Genomic DNA, 19,754 nt, shown 5'->3' on the forward strand with positions numbered 1-19,754 from the left:
TGTTGGAAGTGGTGTCTAAACAAGTGTGTGTATGTGGGGAGGTTTGGTAATGTATGAATTGCTATGCATGTCTAAGCAAGTGTGTGTGTTTTACAGTTTTATACATCATAATAAAACTATACTAGGGCTGCAACTAATCTGATGATTTTTTTTTTTCGATTAGTCGATTAGTCAGCGATTATTTCCTCCATCTCTAAAAACAATAGAAACAGCTGAACATGAGATTTAAAAAGATTTAAATGCCTGGATGTTGTTAAAAAAATAGGAAATTACTGATATTTAGTGAGTAAATATGTAATCTGTTGTGTTTGGGAACTTTTAGGGACACATACTAAGTTGAATGTAAACTGTATGAGCCATTTACCCATTTCTTATTGTGTTTCTGTCCCCAGCACTTTGTGTACGGCGTTACTGTTACAAATTAACGTTTAGTCGACAATTAAATTTGTAGTCGACAAATTTAAATAATCGACAATGTCGATCATATCAACTAATCGTTGCAGCCCTAAGCTATACCAGATAACTAATAGGATAGAATATAATATAACGATTAGGACATAATGTGCAATGCTGATGGTTTTAAAGTGCATTAACATCAGCCAGTATCTCTCTTTTTTGTTTACACAGTCTTCAAATTTCATATTAAAAGACCAGGGAAAAGCCATAGCCAGTTCACTATCTGTAATAACCTATAATACATAGCCTTACAACCTTTAGATTTCCGCTATTTTGAGTTATATGTTTGCAGGGATGGAATGCATGGGAAAATAATGGCTTAATATTGCAGAATTCTCAATGTCCCTTAGCTTCTCATTCATCACTGTACTCTGTGTCATTTCACCCTCATAAGAAATAATGGTTGGATATTTCTGAGGAAGTTTGAGGAAGTGACTTCATCAAAGTCTTTTTGACTTTGACTTTCCGCAGAGTTGAAAGAGGGGTAAGATTATCCTCTCTCTATCCTCTACTATCCTCTGCTTAAAATAAAAAAAAAGTTTGTTCAGAAAGTATTTAATATTCTTAAATTGTTCATTATTTTACAGAGTAAACTTACAGTAGAAAGTCATTGTAAATTATTGTAAGTTATTGTTCTTTGTCTATTTTGGGTTAAAGAGTATGCAGTGCATAGCCTTTTTGTTGTTTTTTGTGTTTTGCTATAGTCTATATGTTAAAATGGCTTGGCACTGAAAGTATTTTATTTTTTAAGACATTGTTAATTATATTAGAGTAGACTGGGAGAGCGGTTATTAATAAACATTGTTCTTAAATAACAGGTCTGCGCTTCTTCAGTGTTGCAGTGTTAATTAGCATAGTTCTGAACGGATTTCGCTCATTTAAACAGCTCGAAATTTCTTTTTTATAAAGCTCGGTTTTGATGCTCTACTTACGTAATAAAAGTTGGGTTTAAAACGGGCTTGGGCTCAAAAGGACAGTGTATGGGGCGGGGCGGGGTGGGTTTGGGCCGGGTCAGGCAGGATTTTTTGGGCACAATCTAAGCTCTAGTGTGTGTGTGTGTGTGTGGTTTAGGAATGTGTAAGCAAGTGCATGTGTTGTATATGTCTGAGCTGGCAGGCCTAACCTAGAGTGTATCGTGTGCATGAGCATGTCTGTATATGTGCTTGTGTGTGGTTGTATGTGTGTGTGGTTGTATGTATGTCTGTGTGTTGCACAGCAGCAGGGGGGCTGTCCTGTCTCAGTGCCTGAGGGTCTCCAAGCCCATTTCCTTTGCTCCTCTGTGATAAGTTTGCCTGTCAGATTTGCCCAACACCACAATATTTTTGATAAGGTTCGCTGCTAGTTTTCTCCACCTCTGGCACTGAGATCAATTTGAGATTGATTCGGAGTGCCCCGCTGCAGCCAGTTGTGAGATCAATTTGAGATGGATTGTTCACGCCGGGGGGGAAACGGCATGCGGTTCAGTTTCCCCCCCGTTCTACACGCACACACACACACACACACACACACACACACACACACATCTGCACCGACTCGTTCCCTTTCTCTGCATTGCATGGAATGACTCTATTAGCCCAGACCTCTGCCCGTGCACTGAGATAACCTGAAAGAACAGATGAATGATCTGATTGGTCATATACACCATGAAGAGAAGACAGAGGGATTTTGGAAAGATGGATTCTGTCCTCTATCTGCTGGACGCAGGGGTGGCGGGGGAGTGTGAGGAAGCCCCTCTCTGGCCAGTTCGTACCTGTGCCACACCGCTCCACTGTGGATTACCACCTTATCTACACTGCAGAGAAACCACAGCAGAAAAAAAAACAGCACAGTCAGCATTACACATCCTCTGATCTGTCTGTACCTGTGACTGTGTGACTTCAGAAAAAAAAAACCCAGATCCACTGCTTTCTAATGCCGGCGAGCTCGCTTCTGTAGATAAAACACAGCAGGAATAAAGCAGATCCTTTCATGTGTAAAGTCAAAGGATAAGCAAAAAAATATTATTAATAATAACAACAACAACAGCAGCAATATTAACCTTAAAACTAACATCAACCTAAATCTACCCTGTACTTTGGCCCCTAACCCAGCTCTAGTCTTCAGCTTAAAACCTAAACTAAAACTAAAACCAGGTCTTTAAACCAATAAACCAAACCTAACCCATACCCTAAACCTATTCATGGGTATTTGGCCTAATCTACAATTTAAACATGTTTCTTACTAAGGTCCTACACCTAGCCCTGATCCCAAACTAACGTTAACCGTATCTCATCTCATTGTCAACCGCTTTATCCATGAAGGGTCGCGGGGGGGGGTGGGGGGGGTGGGGGGGGTGGGGGGGGGGGGGCTGGTGCCTATCCCAGCAGGCATCGGGCGGAAGGCAGGATACACCCTGGACCTGGACAGGCCGACATTGCAGGGCAGACAGACACACGGACACATTCACTCACACACTCACACCTAAGGGGCAATTTCAATCAAGTTCCAACAGTCTTTGGACTGTGGGAGAAAACCGGAGAACCCGGAGGAAACCCACGCAGACACGGGGAGAACGTGCAAACTCCACACAGAAAGACCAGGGTCGCTCCAGGCGGGAATCGAACCCAGGCCGTCTTGCTGTGAGGCGGAAGTGCTACCCACTGCGCCACCGTGCCGCCCTCGCGTTAACCTTATCCCAAAACCTATACATAACCCTTTGGTCCTACTATCCAAGCTTTGGTCCCATTCCAAACCCTTAACTTGACCCTAAACCTAGCCTAACCCTAACTTTATCCTCAAACAAAAAACCTAATCCTCGCTCTTACTCTGGTCCTACGTCTAGACATGGTACTAATCCTAACCCTTACTTTGGTCCTGAACCTAGCTGTGGTCCCAATCCCAACACTAAGTTTAATCTCCACCTAAAACATAAGCCTAATACTTTTTTGGTACTAAGAATACCCATGGCTCCAATCATAATCCTAAATTCTTATACTTAAATTCTTACAGTATAACTAAACCTACCTGTAACTAAACCTAACTTTTATCATGGTTTTTAAACTTGTTATGGGTCCAATCCTTACCCCAACCTCAACATCAATCTACAACCTAAACCTAACTCTTACAATGGTGCCAATCCTAACCCTACCTTTATACCTTTAATATCAACTCGAAATCTAGACCTAACTCTTACATTGGTCCCAATCCTGACCCTACCTTTATACCTTTTATATCAACTCAAAATCTTAAGATATCTCTTACTTTGGCTTTAAACCTAGTTCTGGTCCCAAACCTACCTCTAACTGCAACATCAGTCTAAAGCATAAACCTTTCCAAAAAAAACACTTTTTTCTTGATCCTAATTAATTAAAGCCCTACATTTAATCTCCACTCAAAACCTTTACTTAACTCTTACATTGCTCTTAAGCCTAGCCTAGCCCTGGTCCCATTCCTAATCCCTCAACAGCAACCTCAATTTAAAACCTAATCCCTGCACTTATGCCAATCCAAGCCTCACTATATCTTCTGTATCTGGAAGCAGAGGATCCAGTGCCTTCTATACTTCTGGACTTCTCCAAAGTACTGATCCACAACTGCAACCTAATATTCACAATAACCTTCTCAGATCTGTTTTCGTCGCTCACAATCAGTGCTAACAGCATCTAGGGTGAAGCTGTTCCTGCAGTCAGAGGAGTCAAAATATCTCTATTTATACCCCTGATTTCAGAAGAGACTAGAGTCTAAAATCTAAAAGACTAAGTCATCAGCTCTGTATGTCCCTGTTTCTGGACCCCGGGCAGCTTGAAAGGGCAGCCTTCTGCATGACACTGCTGAGGATAACATGAAGATCTGGACCCCCAGAGTGGCTGCGGTTCTGCTAATGTGAGCACAGTCCAGCATCTCTCCGCACTCTATTAATCAGCACAGTGGTGTGAGCAGCGCAGGCTGGTATGGGACGGTAACAGGACCTCTCCCACTGCGCCACCTCATTAACAATAAAGGTTTTTTTTTTTAGTCATGTGACCCTGCTACTGCAATGCCCACTGTGGCACTCAACAAACTGACCCGCTGTTGATCGATCTCTCTCTCTTTCTCTCTCTCTCTTTCTCTATCTCTCCTCAGGCTCTCCATGCCTGCGACAGATGGAGCGGGTCTATTATTCTAGCCTCGCAGCCTGTGCTGCCCGGCCAGACTGTAGTCTCCACTGGCGGTAATGAAAACAGATGACAGCATGCTGGAAGAATGGGGCAGAGGGACTGAAACACAGCGCACCACATCCTCAGAACAACATTATCCAACAGTAATCAGAACATGTCCGATCAGGACCTGGAGAAAGCAATATCATTACAGGCCAAACATCTGAAGTGCCCTCAGTAGGAACTGTGTACAGAACTGTGCAGCGGGGGCAGCAGTAATCGCCCATGATGGATAGTGCAGTCAGATCACATCACCGGCCCGAACAACAGCGGCGTCACTGCACTGATTTTAGGCTTGACTTGCAGACCCCTGCGGAATTCCACTACATATCATCTCAAATCCCAGCCGGACCCCCACACAGACAGCACGGGTATTTATAAGACACATGCGTGTGCTGTCTGTGTTCACTGGAGCAGATCTGTTTGTCTAAGCTGACCTTACAGAACATGCCGCTCAGTCAAACAACACAAGACCTGCTCACATCTTAGACACGTTTCTCTTCCCAGAGCATTCAGAGAACACTACGCTAAACAGCGCAATAGTCACTTAAGCCAATTAAATCAAACACGTCATGTTGCAAGAACTAGATAGTAGATACACAGCGCTGTCTCTGTGTCTGTGTAAGTGAAAGGCTGCTGCTGCCTGCCTGAGAAGCGCAAGGGGGAGGCGGAGGCAGAGGAGTAAACACGAGGTAACAACATGGCTTCCATCCACATGGTTGGGCACGTGCTTGTACAGTCCAGCACAGTTTTGCGCAGTTTTGAATTTACGCTTTTAATACCAGAAAAACGCTCTTATTTATCTTTTTTAAAAAAGCTATTTAAATGCCTGATTAACTGTTTGTCGTTTCCTGTTGCTTTGCTGTTTTCCACGAGTTCTGAGTTGAGCTTGGCGCTGACTTAGCTCTTGATCGGTCCGGACACGAGACAGTGTGCATGTGGGGGCGGGGCATAAACCGGCATCTCACAGCCCTAATGTGTGTTCAAAATTATTGGGTCACATGTAAATGGACATCATGGGGAAACTATTGTTATTTTGCTTAAATCTGTTGTATATTTAGCTATATTTAACTGTGAGCTGGAGGTTTCTCTTTGGTGGATTATTCATTTTTCAACAGTAATACTGAGGTGTTTAAAAACTCCAGCAGCACTGCTGTCCAATCTACTCCACACAATAAAATATATACTGTGTTCAAACAGTACTTGCTCTTGGTGGTCTTGTAGGGTCCTGGCCACTGAAGACCAGCATAAGAGGAAGCAAATAAAGATGTTATCAATATTCTACTACTAGTAAAAAAAATCTTTGGTTTTAAACACACTGTTCTGACATTCAATTTTGCTCACTTGATCTCACAATCTACATTCACCAGAAAACAGCTGTACTACTGTATAACTACTACAGAAAGAACAACCGTCACATTTACATCAAATCACATAAAAAAGATAAATCGTGCAAAATGATGCACACATTTACGGAGCAGAGAATGTACTAATGTTTTACCAAGCTGGAGCTACTGAATCATATCATATTACACTGACTCACTGACTCATGTCTGAATTAGAATAATGAAACAGTTTTAAAAAGATGATTTAAACCTGAAATGCTCATTAATTCTGGATGTTTTATATTGAACTGAATACAGCTGAATTACAAAGCCGCTACCAAGTTTTATTACCCGTCACTACCTTAACTCTAAAAGTGTCATTCAAAATCAGAGTACCCTGCTTAGTAATTATAACATTCATGTTCACTTATCTCATAATTATGATATTTCTGACAGGACTTTTAGGGAGCAAAACACCTCGTTATGCATTTATGCCGTTTGACTGAACGTGTTTTTTTATTTATTTTTTGATAATTTGAAAAATGAGAAATAATAAATAAAGAAGTTGTGCTTTAACACAATAAGAAAAAATAATTAGGCCTACCATTTTTTAAATAATTACACTTGATGATGCTCATAACTGACATTAACATCAACTCACAGCTCTGGAAAAATTATGAGTTTCTTTGATTTTACCAAATTAAAACCTCTGGAATGTAATCAAGAGGAAGATGGATGATCATAAGCCATCAAACCAAACTGAACTGCTGGAATTTTAACACCAGGAGTGGCATAAAGTTATCCAAAAGCAGTGTGTAAGACTGGTGGAGAAGAACATGCCAAGATGCATGAAAACTGTGATGAAAAAACACCAAATATTCCACCAAATATTGATTTTCTTTGCATTATTTGAGGTCTGAAAGCTCTGCATCTTTTTTGTTATTTCAATCATTTCTCATTTTCTGCAAATAAATGCTCTAAATGACAATATTTATATTTGAAAATTGGGAGAAATGTTGTCTGTAGTTTATAAAATAAAACAACAATGTTAATTTAACTCAAACATAAACCTATGTTTAAATGTGATGGTTCTACTGCTAGAGTGTGGTTCAGTGTACTGGTGTTGGGGTGAAGGGTGGAAAAGAGTCTTTGCATATGAGACCCCATTTTTTGGGAGAATCACTGCTTGTTTGGAGGAGTTTTGCACACTTTCTTGTTCTAAATAAAGAATAAATTTGACCTTGTCGTGATATTAAAGCTTATAGTGTAGTGGCACCACTACTCTTACTATGGCAGTCTGACATTTAATTCCCTCTCTTTGAGACACACACACCATTCTAAAAAAACATTCTTTAAAAGGAGTGCTGTCAATACAATGAGACTCTCTAGAGCACATGGATATGGACCTATTGGCACCATGCCTACTGGCAGGTGGGTGTTAGAGGGGTATAAAGCCTCCAGTATTGAGCACAGAGCACTGGTGAAACTGTGAAATGGTGGTGATCCACATCCTGTGCTCATTAATGCTGAATGCTTGTTGTTCAAATGCTAAAATCCTTAAAGCAATGTTGTAAAATCGAGTAAAATGCCTTATCTAGACAGAAGAGACAAAGGCTGGAAAAACTCTTTTTTTAATACTGTTGATTTTGGAAGAATTAATGAATTAATGAATTGTCCATACACTGTTTTGTCCATATCATTGCTGTCCAATGAAAAACAAGTATCTCCATTTTTGTCGATTTTTAGTTTACTACATAATTTGAACAGACAAACTGTCCGTTACACTGTGCCAAGATTTCTTCTTGAACGAATCAATAGAAATACTTCAAAATGACCTGAAATTATAATAAACTCTTTTTACATTGACTTCCATTGACAGTTTAGAAGTTTTTTTTTTTCTCCTGTAAAGTTGCTGTTTTAGAGATACAGGTTTTTCATTGGACAGCGACAATATACTGGTGGTGAAAAGCTATTATTTTTAAGCTAAAAATGCTTTAATTTTAAGCTTTAATTAAAAATTTCATTTTAAAAAAGGTCATATAAGATTTTTATTCTGTTGTTAAACATGGTGTTGGGTGATTTTAGAACTTTAAAACAACACAAAGGTAAAAAAAAAAAAAAACTATTTAATGCTGAATGCTCACTGCTAATATCAATCAAATGCTAAAATCCTCAAAGCAATATTGAAAAATCTTTAAAAAAATTTAATACAGTTGACTTTGAAAGAATCAATGAATAAACAGGGGTCACACTACTTTTATCCATGAACTGTTTTGGACATATCACGCTGTCCAATGAAAAACAAGTATCTCCATTTTTGTAGATTTTTAGTTTACTACATAATTTGAATAGAGAAACTGTCCCTTACACTGTGCCAAGATTTCTTGATAAACAGACCAATAGAAATACTTCAAAATGACCTGAAATAGTGATAAACTCTTCCATTGAAAGTTTAGAAGGTTTTTTTTCTCTTCTGTAACTTTGCTGTTTTGGAGATACATGTTTTTCATTGGACAGCAACGATGCTGGTGGAGTACAGCTTTAATTTCAAGCTAAAATTGAAAAAAAAGTAAAAAAAAAAAAAAGGTCATATAAGATTTTTTCCCCTCTGCTGTTAAACATGGTGTTGGGTGATTTTTGAACCTTAAGACACAAAAGGTTAAAACAAATGTGTGTGTGTGTGTGTGTGTGTGTGTGTGGCCTCTGGCAGTGCTGTTCTGCAGCACCTGGGTCCACGTTCGGGGTGTGTTCTCTTTGTGGCAGTGTGCTGGAGTGGAATAAAAGCTGCAGCATCTGCTCCCTCACCCCATCATAGCTTTAATCACACAGCTGGCACAAAACACACACACACTCTCACTGGGCACATCTCACTTCAGCACACAACACACACACCATCAACACACTCACACACACATATAACCAATCACCTTAACAGGAGACAGGAGGATAGTCTTTACCACAGCGTTCTGTCTTCTATTCTTTCTCTCTCTCTCTGTCTCTCTCTCTGTCTCATCGGGGGTTTGTCTGCGTCCCGTCTGCCTCAGTTTGGTGTGTTAAACACGCCGCAGTAGCGATATGATTGATGAAGTAGAGCATGAGTTCATGGCTCGGCCTCTAAATCTCTCCTGTGTGTGTAAAAAATGACTGTGATCCCAGGAGAAGCACTGTGTGATGTGTGTGTGATGTGTGTGTGTGTGTTTTGTGTGTGTTTCTGTGTGTATGTGGTGGGGCAGGGTAATTCCCTCAGGAGGCACAGTCTCCGGGGCGTCCTAGGTAGGCATGCCTGCCCCGCTGTTCTCACCCTAGGGGTCTCCACAGCTGAGCCACAGGCTCCAACAGCTAAAGATACACCACAATAGAGGACACCATAACACACACGGTTCAACTACACACACACACACACACAAACAAACGCACATACACACACACACACACACACACAGCAAGAATTTAAAATCTATGTCTTCAATCATATAACATCAGCTATAAATGGTTTGTTTTTAAAATGAATGAACTTGATTGACAATTATAAACTGGCACCATTTAGAACATGATACTCTTTATACAGCTCTGGAAAAAAATGACGAGAGCACTTCAGTTTCTGAATCAGTTTCTCTGATTTTGTTATTTATAGGTTTATGTTTGAGCTGTAGCAGTTGTTATTATTTTATAAAGCTGTTAAAAAACTGATTAATTAATCTATCTACAAAAATACTATTTAATCAAAGTTTTTCAAAACAAAAAGCAACTAAATAATACATTTATAGTGAACCTGCAAATACTAGTTTCACAATTAATGTTAAAATGGAGAATTTCAGACCATTCTGATCTCAACATATTTAAATGAGTTTTAATAGAGTTTACAGTTCTTAAAACAGAAGAACCATTTTAGAGAATCTTTTAATAATATGTTATTTAATAAGCTACACTCACATGCTAAAAGCAATGGGACAGGAACTATCATCATGTCCCATGACTTTTGCCATGTTGCATCCGAGTTATAGAATGCTGCACTAACCTGTGGGATGTGCATGTTGGACATCATGTTGCACGGACAATAATGGACAGATACTGCTGATCACAATCATTACCACGCACTACACTGCACTGTCCACTGTGGGTAGTAATGTCCTCAGTGACATTTCTGGTACACACTTGACACTGCATCTCTCTCTAGAATGTTATCATCTTAAATGTTCAGACAACTTCAGAATTTGAATGCTCAATCTGTCTGGAAGCCACTACCAGACCTTACACAACGTCTGACAATTCATGTCACCTTGCCATGAGCACATTGGCCAGTGTTTAGACCAGAGACTGTAAAAAAAGATGGACGCCGTGTCACCGTTCCCATTCATTCAATGAAAATGAAGCCAAAATCTTCCACCGTGTTGGCGATCCTGAAACCCGAGTCTGCGCAATAGACCTGTGGTGGCTATACTTTTGAGAGATGATGCTCTGTCCAGCTATATACAGTTTATGGTTTAGACTCACTCACAACAAGATAACACCTCACAACTTATAAAAAAAAGCATGTATGAAGCTGTAATAAAAAGATTAAATCAGCAAATCTTGAGGTAGACACTGTGATAAAACCTGAGTCTAGACAGATATTCGAACAGTATTGATCTTTTAGAATGTTAATCATCATTATCATGTCTGATGTGCTCTTTCAATCTTACAATCCATACTGTATAAATGACAGGTGGTACTGCATACACACACATCACACACACATCACACACAGCGAAGATGACACTCAAGATGCATTTTCTAACCCCTGCTGCATCAATACATGACTGATTGATTAGAGAAGAGAGAGGCAGAGTCGGGTAAGCGGGGAAGATCAATCTGAGCAGAAATAGATATAACAGCCAGTAGATTAGAGACGCCATGACTGAGTGATAGCAGAGCCTCGGCCTGAGCTGTATTAGAGGTAAAGAGAGGATGGGCAAGTGAATGTGTGTCACTTATCGCATAAACAGATTGTGTTGTGCCTTTTGAGCCCCCTGACTGGGTTTTCAGTGGGGGTCCTGGAGGAGATAAATCCAATCTTCTTCTACACTCTGATTTATTCCTATGTTCCTCCGAATCCCGCTCTCTACAAGACACGCCACGCCAACTGAGACTATCAGCATAGCAACAGAGGCACAAAACAGGCCAGGCTCCGAGAACGTGCACACACACAAACACACACACACACTAACACACACTAACACACACACACACATATATACAGAATAAAAGCCCAGGAACACACAAGAAGATGGCCACATGCTCAAAGGGATGAAAAGAAAATGCTGTGAGTGATGTTTGGGTTTTTTTGTGGCAACAATGACTTAAAAAATGTACATTTTATAGGACTTTGAATTATTCATATTTAAAATTTAAAATCTCTTTTTTGCTCTTTTTTGTTATCATTTATTTCAGTGACGCAGTTCACATTACACTGTATCAAACTTCCCTACAGAATGAACCAATAGAAATGCTCTGTTTTTGAGAGTTTGAAAGTTAGGATGCTGTGCTTAAGATTAATTTTTTTTAAATATATGCATATTAATATAAATATATAAATAAATTAGAGATGAAAGTGTTGACGGGCTCAAATATGCAATCAGTGATCATCTGATACGATCACGTTGATGTAAAGTCAGAGACAGAAGCTCATCTGTTGCCACATAGTTTTTATTTATGTTAGAGGTCTTCCTCTAGTCTACCTTCATCACTGGTGACAGTATATTACTTCTGAATGATGGACTATTCCTAGTCTAGTTGTGAGACTAAGGTGTTTAAGAACTCCAGGAGCACTGCTGTGTCTGATCCACTCACACCAGTAAACATCAGTTTGCATGACTAACATGGTATGCTTGTAGAATATCAGAGAGTTTAACAATAGAACATCCAAGATTTTTTTAGTCTCCATACACACCAGCCCAGGAACACACAAGACGATGGCCACATGCTTAAAAGGGAAGAAAAAGGAAATGCTTGTTTTTTGGGTTTCTTTGTGACAAAATATTACAATATTACACTATGTTTCAACAATTAGAATTCAAAGATCTTGGAGTACCAGTAGTCCAAGAAGGGTCCTGTATATTAAGATCCACCAATAATCAACAATCTAACAGCTCTAGTTAAAGTAACAGTCTGTAAATTTTGGAGATTTAGAGATCTCTCTTGTAAGAATGTGTAATTGGACGGAGCATGAGGTAGAGTACTTTTAAAACATGCACTGTGTTGCCGTCTCATGCTCTCTTCAGTTCTAATTCTGCGTTTCTTTGGTTTATTGATATGTGAATGAGCTGGTGAAGACTGACACTGCTGTTCTGATATCTCCATGTTAGCAGTAGCTCTTCTATCAGCATCATTAGCAGTTATTAGCAATTGTGGCAAGAGAATCCCCCAGAAATACCTAAAAGACACCCTGTTTTTACAAAGTATTTATTTGTTTTGCAAGGATGGTAGAAGAAACACACTGATGCCATTCATTTAAATATTTTGTCCCTTTCCCACTGAGGATTAAATACTTTAAATTAAAAAGAAATCTTAAGGACTGCTGCTTTAAAGATACTGTAAGCATTTTCTCAATGATCTTTACTTTATATTTTAATTTAAAGTGACAAAAATCACTAAATCTATAACATTATGAGGTTCTAGAAAAGTGATGATTATGATGAACTCAGAAGTTGATGTATTTGCTTTCTAGAGTCGACCCCGAGGTCTTGTGTCTGTGAAGGATGCTTGTGTTTGAAAATATGAAAATAGGCACCGTGGGCGCATCACACTCACCCGTACACAGCGCTGCTCGGCCTCTTGGCTCCCCCCATCTTTGAGCGGCTCGATTTCAGCTCCCCGGTCATGCTCATATCTGCGGGAAAACAACAAAGAGGCAGTGAGGTAGGCCCAAAAGCCCCAGCGCCATTTACTCTGAGGCGGGGGTCACCTCTGTTCTCTCAGCAGGCTCACCAACGCCGAGGCAGACAGAGGATTCTTCAGAAGTCTGGCCAAAAGTACGGCCAACAGCCGGCAGGTAGTTTTAATCACTGTGGAGGCAGCTCTCTCTCACTCTTACTCTCTCTCTCTCTCTCTCTCTCTCTCTCTCTCTTCTCCTAACACAGCAAAACAAGGCCTCCCTGTGAAGCGAGCCCACCACACAGCCGGCTTGTCAAAATTCATCGAAGGAAACATGAAACAAGAGACATCTAATTTCAGGGCTGTGTTCCATGACAGTAGGAGATTGATTCTTCTGGGTTACATTATACAGAATTACAGAGAGGCTGGTTAGCATGGCACGCCATCAGCGCTGCAATCTCCACGCGCTGGCAGCAAGGGCCACAGTGTGCTCTCTCCAAACAGCACCACTGCACACACACACACACACACACACACACACACACAACCATACACACACTTATATACATATACACACACACACTAATAGACAGATGGGGATAGAGGAGCGCAGCATGACATGGAGGCCAGGCGCCATTTTGTGTGCCACTATGTGTGAAAAGGACTGTTAATTCTGATTTGTCTGGAAATATAAATGTCATATAGCAGGACAGTAGGGGTGTGCAACATATAATGACTATATTTTATTGTGAAAAAATATCATGGTATATTTCGTTGTTCTGATTCACACCATATGCTATGGGTCAGACTTCCAGACAGGGATTAGTCTACCTATTTGTAGACTATATTTTTCTTTCAAATGGAAACTTTCCACTCAAAAGGCTGTGGAGTCCAACACTAGACTTAATCCCTGTCTTATTTCGTATATGTTAAGCTACTTTAAAGCAACAGTCCATGTTTTAAGATTGTATGGATTTCTCTGGGACCTCTCTGGTGAGAATGTGTAATTGCACAGAGCTTGTGGAATAGTACTTTTAAATTAATGCAGGTGTGAAATTCTGGATTTTGTTCCTTTTGTACATTTGTGAAATACTGTCAAAATGTAGAGTGCAGTTACATCCAACAAACATACCAGATCACTCTGTTGTTAGAATTAATATTTTATACGTTGCAGGAATGGTCATGCCAGAACACTGATATCATTAATAGAATATTTTATTTCCTACCAACTGAGGAATATTCCTGCTTTTAATTTAAAAGAAAAAAACTGTAGGGACTGCTGCTTTATTTTGCACCCATTGCAGAATCCATATGGGCAAATTCACTGTAGACAGGTATTGCCAATAAAATAAAATATTTTGGAGCAGATAAACAAGAACCTGCTTCCCCCACACAGTATATTTTGTCAGGAGGTGTGGCCTATAAACCCTCCTACCCAGCATTAAAATGTGGAGCAGTGGTAGAACTGTGTTCTCTGGAATGACGACTAGTGTTTGAACCATTACTTTTGGGATGAGTTGTGAAGTTGAGGAGTTGGGTAGTTTGATCAGGTGAGGTGGTGCTCATCCAGTCTCCTAACATCATTAACATTTATACACACACTGAACACAATCAAATCCTCACAACAATGTTCCAGAACTTCTCAGCAGTTACTAGAGCAGGATAAAGTTTTGTTTTTCAGAAGAAATATATGAGAAGGTGTACCCATATATTTGGGTGTATGGTCTATTGTGATATTCTTACTGTCAGCAGTTCTTTTTTATTGTTTTATTGGTGCTATTGATGCATTTTGTCTGTGTGAAAATATTGTGATAAATATCATGTATGGTAAAAAAATAAATAAATATATATATATATATATATAAAAAATTGACATAGTGTAGTGTAATATGAGTGTGTGTGCAGAGGGCAGGTAGTTTTTTTTATTTATTTAATCCATTTAATCCATGTTTCAGCATTAATAAAAAATAGACCAAGCTAGCTTCTGAACTTGACAGTAGTGATGCTTTGTATATTTCACTAAATAAAAACACTAATAAAATCACCATGCTCTGCAAAGTTGGTCAAATGATTAATTTGATAAAAAAAAAAAATCTGTTAACATATTAACATTGTCAGCACTAGTAAACATATTAGGAGGACGTAGGTACGTCTAAATAACTGTTTTCCTCATCTTGAGCTTCTTTAGTTAAATTCTGTTCGATCTGCTGGAACAAATCTACTGTGAAGTTGATAAAAGGTGAAGAAAATAGCTCTACAGTTGGGCTCCATCATCTCTGCCCTTTGTCCACCGGCTCCATGCCAGGCACTCCACTGGGCTGGTGGAGCTGGTACAGAGGGGGCAGAGTGGAACCTGCTGGCACTGAAAGCACAGCTCCAGCCTGCCCCCTGCCCTAACCCGGCACTCACACATATCAAGTGCTCTAGTGGCTAATTAGCCTCCATCTGCCAGAGGAACATGAACAGCCTCTTAAAGGACCCAGATCATGTTCAACCCAATTCTCACTGCAGAGTTTTAAACTGAGTGTGTCAACACCCGTCAATGTTCTGAATGTGTTTATATTTATCTATATATACAAATGGCCCATTTATGTTCAGTGATCTGCCAAAACAATGAAACCAGAGAATAGGGGTGCTCTCAAGCTACTCTGTTTGTTCTAGACTTTCAGGCTTTCCAGTTTGGTCTGAATCAAGATAGCAGGTGTGAAAGGGGGCACAAATCACATGTATCACACGTGTATAATCAGCATAGTCTTAGATTATCTCATTGCTTCACAAAACTGTGCTAGACTGAGGTGCACAGTTTTTGACACATGCATTTAAAAGCACGTGCCCAACCATGTGGATGGAGGCAATGCGGTTACCTCACGCTTCTCAGGCAGCAGCAGCCTGTCACTCACACAGACACAGAGACAGCGCTGTGTATCTACTTCTTGTGTCAAGATTCAAAACATTGCAACATGACGTGTTTCATTTAATTGCCTTAATTGACACACATCACACATCCTGCGATGTGTCTGTTGCACATGCGCACATTGAGATAACAATGCTTAAACCATATATCGTGCAGCCCTAGTGTAAACCACAATGCACTCTTAGAAACAATTGCACAAAACTCTGTGGTCACTGGTGTGGTTCACTTAAGGGTGTGTCTTCAGTATATATTCCGTTGTGGGACACATTATGCACTTTTTTTTATTTATAAGTTTGTACATTGCTGAACAAAAACATATCTGTATCTGTACAGCTTTTTGTCTATAGCAGTGTAAAACTTAATTTCCTCCAGCAGTGAACTGGGCCAGAGTTCACACAGTTCACACCTGAGAACAGGTGGAGTGTTCACACCTGTCAAAACGAAGTGAATTAAAAAGTTTGACTGCCCCACTCATGCCTCAGTCAAGGTGATTGTGAAAGAGCCCTAAGAGAAGTGCTAATGCAACCCAGTCAAAAAAAAAACACCCCAGCCTAGACTACACAATCCTCAGGCTCAAGCCAAAGAGATCAAAGCCAGAGCAGACCAGATTAAAGCAACTTATATAGAGGATATATACCTGAATACATGAGGATTCACAGTACAGAACAACACAAACAGCATGTAAAAAAAACAGCAGGACCAGATTCTGCTTGGGAACTCAGTGATGGTCAAGTGAGGACATGAACCGCTCCATCTCTCTCTCAGGGCTCAGTGTGAGTTCAGGTGCTTTTAGGACAGCAGCATTCTGCAAGTTCACTCTCAAGCTCTCTCTCTCTCTCTCTCTCTCTCTCTTTCTCTGCCTTTTTCTCTGTTTCACCTTACTGACAAACAATCCTAGCTATGCACTTGATCTAGTTCTGAGGAGTATGAAAGCTTCACAGAGATGCATGAGCTGTTGATTGTTTGAATTGGGCCTTTACAGACATCCCACCTCTACAGGACTTTTAGGAGGTTGCCTCATATTGATGACAAAGATTGTGAGAGCCAAGGGGTAAATATATCTTTCAAAATCACTTAAAATATGGGTGCTGCTCATAACCCTGATGATTGATACATTATGATCTCTGAGTCTTTACTTTGTAAAATGATGGTAAACAAACAAATATTTTTTCTGTCTTCCTCAACTAAAAATCTAATAAACCCTAAAAATTGAACAGTGGTAAAATCACAAGTTTACAGTTTCATTCTAAGTTTCAAGGTGAGATGTTGTTGCACTGATCTATGACACCAGCAGTACACCATTGCCAATATCTCAAGTTGCTTTGTATAAAACTATAGAATATACAAATTTATATATACACCTAATTAGGCCTGGACAATAATTCGATATCGGTATTTATCGCGATAAGAAATGTTTCAATAACGGTGATATCAGTTTTGTGGTATATCGATATGTATTAGAATCACGGACAGGCGTTTTTTACTGGCGTCAGCTCGCCGCAGAGCTCAACACATTCAGCCTCCGTAGCTGGGCTACGTCAGTGCGTGATGACGTAACCACACAGGCACGTAGCCAAATAGGCTAGGCTAGGCAAGGCTAGGTTAAAATGGCTAGGCTCGGGTCCGCTTCGCTACGCAGCAAAAATGTCTCGTGCTGGAGACAAACGGAGCCGGGACGAGCGGATCCAAGGCTAAGGTAGACTCGGTTCGGTCGGCCTCGGATCCTCGAGGCCGGCCGCGGGTCCGCTCGCTCGGCCGAGGGTCCTCGAGGCCGGCCGCGGGTCCGCTCCCCTGCCGCATTGCTGCAAATTGTGCCGGAGAGTGCAGCCAACCAGCAGCGGTAATGTTAATACATCTAATCTGTTCCACCACTTCAAGCAACTCCACTACATACAATATTTTTCTTATAACGTTACTGACTGAAGCACTTTTATAGCTTATGTTGTAACTAAGTTATTCATAGTTGATAAAGCCTGTAGGTTTGTTTATTTGACGGGAAAATCTTGTTGCTTTTACGTATATAAAGGCTTATTGTATTCTATATCCTAGTTGAAACACTTTTGTTTTAATCTGTTAAATTTGTTCACAAAGAATAAGAAGCTCGGCCTCTGTTGTAATTTATATTTTTATTTGTAATAGTTATATAGGCTTATGTTTGACAGGGATGTCATGTTATTATTTTGCTATATGCAAATAATATTGAGCATTGATTTATTTTGACTACTTTTATTTCTAAAGTATTAAAGTTTTTGTGAAAGGAGGTTTCAAAGGCTTAAATAAAATTTTCAGACAGTAGTAGGTACAGATTTCCATTAGATAGATAGATAGATAGATAGGTAGATAGATAGATAGATGTGCATATAATGAGGGTATCTGATGCCAACCATACAAAAAGTGCAAATACACAGTTATATAATAATTTAAATTCGCAGTGCTGCAGGGATTGCAGGGCTTCTTAGCAGTTTTCTGAGGCCTTCAAAGTATTTATATCGATATCGAAATTATATCGTATCGACCGAAATTTAAGGAATATATCGTGATATAAATTTTGGCCATATCGTCCAGCACTACACCTAATTTGGTTTACATATTACACACAATAACTGAACAACATAAATGTATTATAAAAGTACGCAAATATGCCTTGCACAGCTCAAAATGTGCAGAAGGCAACTCATTCTAACCAGTATTTTAACAGAGCAGCGCTTTTGTGCTTCTCAGCAGAGCTGCTCTTTCATGCTGTGAAGGTAAACAAGCAGTTTATTTACGGAAACAATATTTTATTTATTAAAAGTTGGGTCTGTGCATTGCTGCGTTACCTTAAATGTGTATAACTTTTTTTAAAATATAGTTTTGTACTATTGCTTTTTAACTTATTTTAATTTTCTTTTATTATTATTACTATTATAATATTTTAGTTAACAGTTTTTTATTGTATTAATCTTATCTTCTTTTGATCTTAATTTCCTATCAATTAAGTTTTATTATATATATTTTTTTATTATAATTCTACTTTTTATTTTATCTATTTTTTTCTTTTATTTACTGTTATTTTAAAATCATTACATTTAGTTATTATTTTCTTTGTCATGTCAATCCCTGTTTTTGTAAATGCTCGGCTACATTGAAAATGAGGGTTCCCCTTAAAGTACGTCCAAATCAAAATAAAGGTTAATTGATTAATTGAGTGATAACAAGCTGGGATATACCGCACTTAGCGCACATGGCACACCTTCCACCTTGCCAAGATAGCAATGAACATGTGATGGCTGACTGTTGTCAGGGTTCAAATCTGTCAGTGGTGCACCTGTTTTTTTCCATTGCCAAGATAGCAATACACTATTAATTTAACTGAACACACCTCACCCCAAGACCACCATGCCCATCAGCACAGATACGTTCGTAAAATACAATGCTATTTAAAACAGTGCGGGTGCAAGGCATGAAAATAGACTGTTGGCGACATGTAAGATCGCAATGACCATCGTGAAGCACCCTGCACAGGTGTAAGGGATTATTAGTGAAGGATTTTCTTCACAGTTTAATATATTTGATATATTTTATTAGGGGTGGGCAATATTATATCGTATACAATATATCGTGACACAGAAATATCATGATATTAAAAATCCATATCGTGATAAAAGGGCTGTTCTGTCTTAAAAGTAGTCTATTATTTACTGTGAAGATTTAGGTGTAATTTATTGTATAATTTTTTTAGTTTGCAGTTCATATGCATGCAGTAAATATTCTGCAATATTTTTTGCTGCATTATATTATTTTATGCTATATTATTTAATTTGCCACATTATGATTATACTGTTATACTCATACAATATTCCTGAAATTAATTAATTATTTTTCTGTTTTCCTATATCGCCAAGTATATCGTTATCGCAAAATACCCTGAAATATCGTGATATTATTTTAGAGCCATATCGCCCACCCCTATATTTTATGCATATGATGTGATATGCATATATAAGCATATTTGATCTTGTGTGCTCATAACCATAACCCTGTCCAACACAT

General features: G+C 39.2%; 1 protein-coding gene across 2 annotated transcripts in view; it reads right to left on the reverse strand.

Annotated features, from left to right (window-relative positions):
• The window catches only part of LOC103040524 (heterogeneous nuclear ribonucleoprotein C), a 120,030-nt gene that overhangs the window by 85,945 nt on the left and 14,331 nt on the right, over positions 1–19,754 (reverse strand). For both annotated transcript variants that reach the window (XM_022679509.2, XM_007244026.4), the window contains exon 2: positions 12,746–12,824. In XM_022679509.2, coding sequence (XP_022535230.1) covers positions 12,746–12,824 — 79 coding nt within the window. The remainder of the gene's footprint in view (positions 1–12,745; positions 12,825–19,754) is intronic.

Source organism: Astyanax mexicanus, chromosome 9, assembly GCF_023375975.1.
Source record: "Astyanax mexicanus isolate ESR-SI-001 chromosome 9, AstMex3_surface, whole genome shotgun sequence".
NCBI lineage: Eukaryota > Metazoa > Chordata > Actinopteri > Characiformes > Acestrorhamphidae > Astyanax > Astyanax mexicanus.